Raw genomic sequence first — 4,820 nt, forward strand, 5'->3', positions numbered from 1 at the left:
ACTAAAGTAATCCCCTGATTGGCCTGGGTCTCATCAACTCCTCCCATGGATGTTACTTGCCATCACCCGCTCTTGTTCATTGGTGCTTGGATTCATGAGCAATCACAAACTAGCTATCAGGAATGCCAATCATCATTGTGAAGTCAACCTATAACCACACTGTGAGCTGAGCCAGCACTATAAGTACAAGGGCCTGAGTGAGAAGTAAGACAATTCTTGAGCTTCAAGCAAGAAGATGGCTTCTCAAGTGCGTCAGAACTACCACAAGGACTGTGAAGATGCCGTCAGCAGGCAGATCAACATGGAACTCAATTCCTCCTATGTTTACCTTGCCATGGTAAGTCCATTCTTTGCTGAAAGCTGTAATTCAATGAATAACTTGAACTATTTCTCTTCCTGGTGAATATACTGCAGTATATATTTGAGTTCATGTTTTGGTCCATATTTTAGTGGCAGTCCTTCAAAGAGTTTAGAAAGCAAAACTTTCTCAAGACTGGCTGTGTTTGTTACTGGAAGTTCTCCAATTACCTTGTAGTCCATGAATGAATGTAAGATACACAATGCTGGAGTAACTCAGTGGGACTTACTCACAGTGCCCTGTTGGTGAAACTAATTCTACTTTCATGCAATGGATGTGAAAGACCATGATATACTTTGTGCCTGGTTCTCTTATTTCCACTTCATTGTCAAAGCCCAAGCATTGAACATTTCAATTAGAACGTCTATGTGCACACTTCATAAGGTCAAAAGTGATAGGAGCAGATTTAGGCCATTCGGCCCATCCAGTCTCCTCTGCCATTCATTCATGGCTGGTCTATCTCTCCCTCCTAACCCCATTCTCCTGCCTTCTCCCCATAACCCCTGGCACCCGTACTAATCAAGAATCTGCTTTTAAAATAGCCTTTGACTTAGCCTCCACAGCCTTCTGTGGCAAAGAATTCCACAGATTCACTGCCCTCTGACCAGAGAAATTCCTCCTTGTCTCCTTCCTAAAGGAACGTCCTTTAATTCTGAGGCTGTGACCTCTAGTCCTAAACTCTCCCACCAGTGGAAGCATCCTCTCCACATCCACTCAATCCCAGCCTTTCCCTATTCACGGCATGAAAAGTGTGAGTGATTATGTTGTCTTAAAGCCCCTCTGGCTTTTCTAACCCACTTGGCAATCAATCCAGATCTGTCAAATAACCTGTGCTGGAAATGCAACTGACACGCCTACACCAGAGTCTGATATCAGAAGCATAAATACTGGCCTGCAGAGGGAGAAACCTCCATTTACTGTAAATTGACACTTGGCATAATGTGACCACCAACACTCCTAAACAGCTACAGGATAAATTGACATCCAGGCTATGGGGGCTTGCAGAGAATTGATGGGGTTAGTTATTTAAAAAAAAATAATAATTAACTGCTTGAGAATGAATCTAATGAATACAATGAGAAACTCAAGGTTGCAACTGATAAGAACCTAGACACAACTGTGAACAACAATCCCATCAATCCATCCTAATCACCCTAGACAGATAAGGGATCCTGTTTTTCAGCATTGGGTTCAGTTTAGTGTCCAGTATCTTTTGCCCGCTGGTTATGTCCAGTCTTTAATTCTTTCTAGTTGTAATTCCATGGTTTCTTTTTGTTTTGTTAGTTGGAACTACAGATATCTTAATGCTTTTTTTTTTCTCTCTGATGCTGCATAATCCTTCTCCCTGAATAAAGAGTTCTAAATGCTACAGCTGGAGTGACGAATAATTGAGAATTTGTGTTCCTATACGGCTGGAATGTTATTCACTGATGCAGTCAGGGGGTGGTCTGGATTAAATCGAGGTTTGACACTGAATAGGCACAAAAAGCTGGAGTAACTCAATGGGGACCCGGAGTAGTGGGAGCTGGTGCGGATACTTTATAAGCACCCTTCATGCGGTAAGTAAGTTTATTGGCCAAGTATTCACATACAAGAAAATTACCTTGGTGCTCTGACCACAAGTAACAACATGACATACAGTGACAGTTATGAATGACTCAGAAAACACTAAACATTAATAATAATAATAAGACATTAATGATAAAACACCATTGATCAAGCATGTGAACCAACGAAATGCCAGATCAACAATTTTCATACCTTGGGTATGCAAGCATGGAGTTTCACTGTGACTTGGCACATGTGACAATAAAGTATCCATTCGTATCTCTGGAGAAAAGGAAGAGGTGACGTTTCGGGTGGAGACTCGTGATAACTGGGGTTACTAAGCAGAGTTGTAAATCTCTCCGCAGTCCTCTTACTTTGACCGGGACAATGTTGCTCAGCACCATTTTGCGGAGTTCTTCAGGAAGCAGTCCCGTGATGAACAGAAGCAGGCTGAGAAACTGATGGAATACCAGAACGCCCGTGGAGGTCGGCTCTTGGTCAAGGACATCAAGGTATGTCTCCACCATTGCAGTGCAGTCTGTCTTATTCAAGTTCAAGTGAGTTTATTGTCATGTGTCCCTGTATAGGACAATGAAATTCTTGCTTTGCTTAAGCACACAGACAATAGTAGGCATTTACTACAAAACAGATAAATGTGTCCATATACCATGATATAAATATATACACACATGAATAAATAAAGTGCAAATAGCAGAAAGTGGTTATTAATAATTAGTTTTGTCCGAGCCAGTTTAATAGCCTAATGGCTGTGGGGAAGTAGCTATTCCTGAACCTGGTTGTTGCAGTCTTCAGGCTCCTGTACCTTCTACCTGAAGGTAGCAGGGAGATGAGTGTGTGGCCAGGATTCCATGCAAGATTTCAAATAATACTCTCTTTAGAAAATGATTCTACTTGAAATTTAGCATCAATCAAAATTCTAATTCTTTGTGTGCAGGAAGTCGTCAAGTCACATTTATTTATATAGCACATTTAAAAAACAACTCTTGTTGGGCAAATTGCTTTACATTTGTTATAAGAATAGTATAAACAAACTACATATTGCACTCGCTCAGTGGACGTCAGGAAAATCTTGGGAGTAGAGATAAGTTTTTAGTCTTGACTTAAAGGAGTCGATGGAGGGGGCAGATGCTGGTTTAAACCGAGGATAGACACAAAAAGCTGGGGTAACTCAGCGGGTCAGGCAGCATCTCTGAAGAAATGGAACGGGTGACGTTTTGGGCCAAGACCCTTCTTCAGACCGAAATGTCACCTATTCCTTTTGCCCAGAGATGCTGTCTGGCCCGCTGAGTTACTCCAGCTTTGTGTGTGTGTGTGTGTGTGTGTGTGTCTATCTTCTGATTCTTTGTGGCTGTTTCTTCCGCTTGTGTAATTAATCCATTTCAAGTCAAGTGTTGCTTTCCTTGGCAGAAGCCAGAGAAACATGAGTGGGGTAATGGACTGGAGGCTATGCAGAGTTCTCTGCAGATGGAGAAGGATGTGAACCAGAGTCTGCTGGATCTACACAAGCTCGCCAACCAGCACACTGACCCAAGCGTAAGTTGGCTACACTCAAATTGGTTAGTTAAGATGGGGCAGGCCTTACTTGGACTGGCTTGATTCCATTCACAGGAGGGAGTGAGTGGGTGCCAGGTTTCTTCTCGAGTTTGCCAGGAATTGGTGTAGATGGGAGGTCCACTGGCTTGCTGTCTTGAAGTACTAATGAGACTGCCATTGATTGGGCACTTGGCAACTCCCTCGAGTCCACTGCGCCCACATACAGCTTGGAAACAGGCCCTTCGGCCCAACTTGCCAACATGCCCCAGCTACACTAGTCCCACCTGCCTGCATTTGGCCCATATCCCTCCAAACCTGTCCTTGTCCTATCCAAGTACCTGTCAAACTGTTTCTTAAACGTTGGGATAGTCCCAGCCTCGACTACCTCCTCTGGCAGCTTGTTCCATACACCCACCACCTTTTGTGTGAAAATGTTACCCCTCCGACTCCTATGAAATCTTTCCCCTTAAATCTATGTTCTCTGGTCCTTGACTATAACTATTCTGGGCAAGAGGCTCTGTGCATCTACTCGATGTATGCCTCCCATGTTTTTATACACCTGATGCTCCCAATCAGACGTAAGTGTCAAAGCACCGGATCGCTGTGTGTCTGGTTCAGGATGTGACCACATTCTCTCTGTCCTTCCAGCTGCGTGAATTCTTGGAGCACCACTACTTGGACGACCAAGTGAAGATGATCAAGAAGCTTGGAGATCACGTCACCAATCTGAAGAGACTGGGATCCCCTGAGAATGGCCTGGGAGAGTACCTGTTTGACAAGGTCTCCCTGAAGTGAACAGGAGGTGAAAGTTGAAGCTTTATCTGAATTGTCACGTTCTCATCCCATTTGACTGTACAAAGCTGTGGAATGCTAATAAAATATTTATTCATGGCCTGGCTTTTGTCTTTGAGGTGCTTATTTTTTTTTTTTTTTTTTTTTTTTTTTTTTTTTTTTTTTTTTTTTTTTTATTAAAGTTTTGACATATTTGTTCGGAGTTGCAACTGTTTTGCACTCAGGTGACACGGTGGCACAACGGTAGAGTTGCTGTCTTACAGAGCCATGCGACCCAGGTTCGATCCTGACTACTAGTGAAATGACCACGTGGGTTTTCACTGAGATTTTTGATTTCCATCCACACTCCAAAGACTTACAAGTGTGATTAGAATCTTGTCGAGTCGCATTTATTTATATAGCACATTTAAAAAACAGCTCTCGTTGGCCAAAGTGATTTGCATTTGTTATAAGAATAGAATAAACAAACAAACTACATACATATAGCCCTCGCTCACTGGAATTCTCTGCCATAGAGGGTAGTCGAGGCCAGTTCATTGGCTATATTTAAGAGGGAGTTAGATGTGGC

General features: G+C 42.8%; 1 protein-coding gene across 1 annotated transcript; it reads left to right on the forward strand.

Annotated features, from left to right (window-relative positions):
• The first annotated feature begins 213 nt into the window (after positions 1–213).
• Positions 214–4,381, forward strand: LOC116966759 (ferritin, heavy subunit-like). The gene is made up of 4 exons (XM_033013080.1): positions 214–337; positions 2,272–2,418; positions 3,335–3,460; positions 4,109–4,381. The coding sequence occupies exons 1-4, from the start codon at positions 236–238 to the stop codon at positions 4,253–4,255; spliced, it is 522 nt and encodes a 173-aa protein (XP_032868971.1). The 5' UTR covers positions 214–235; the 3' UTR covers positions 4,256–4,381.
• The last annotated feature ends 439 nt before the right edge of the window (positions 4,382–4,820 follow it).

Source organism: Amblyraja radiata, chromosome 38 (assembly GCF_010909765.2).
Source record: "Amblyraja radiata isolate CabotCenter1 chromosome 38, sAmbRad1.1.pri, whole genome shotgun sequence".
Lineage (NCBI taxonomy): Eukaryota > Metazoa > Chordata > Chondrichthyes > Rajiformes > Rajidae > Amblyraja > Amblyraja radiata.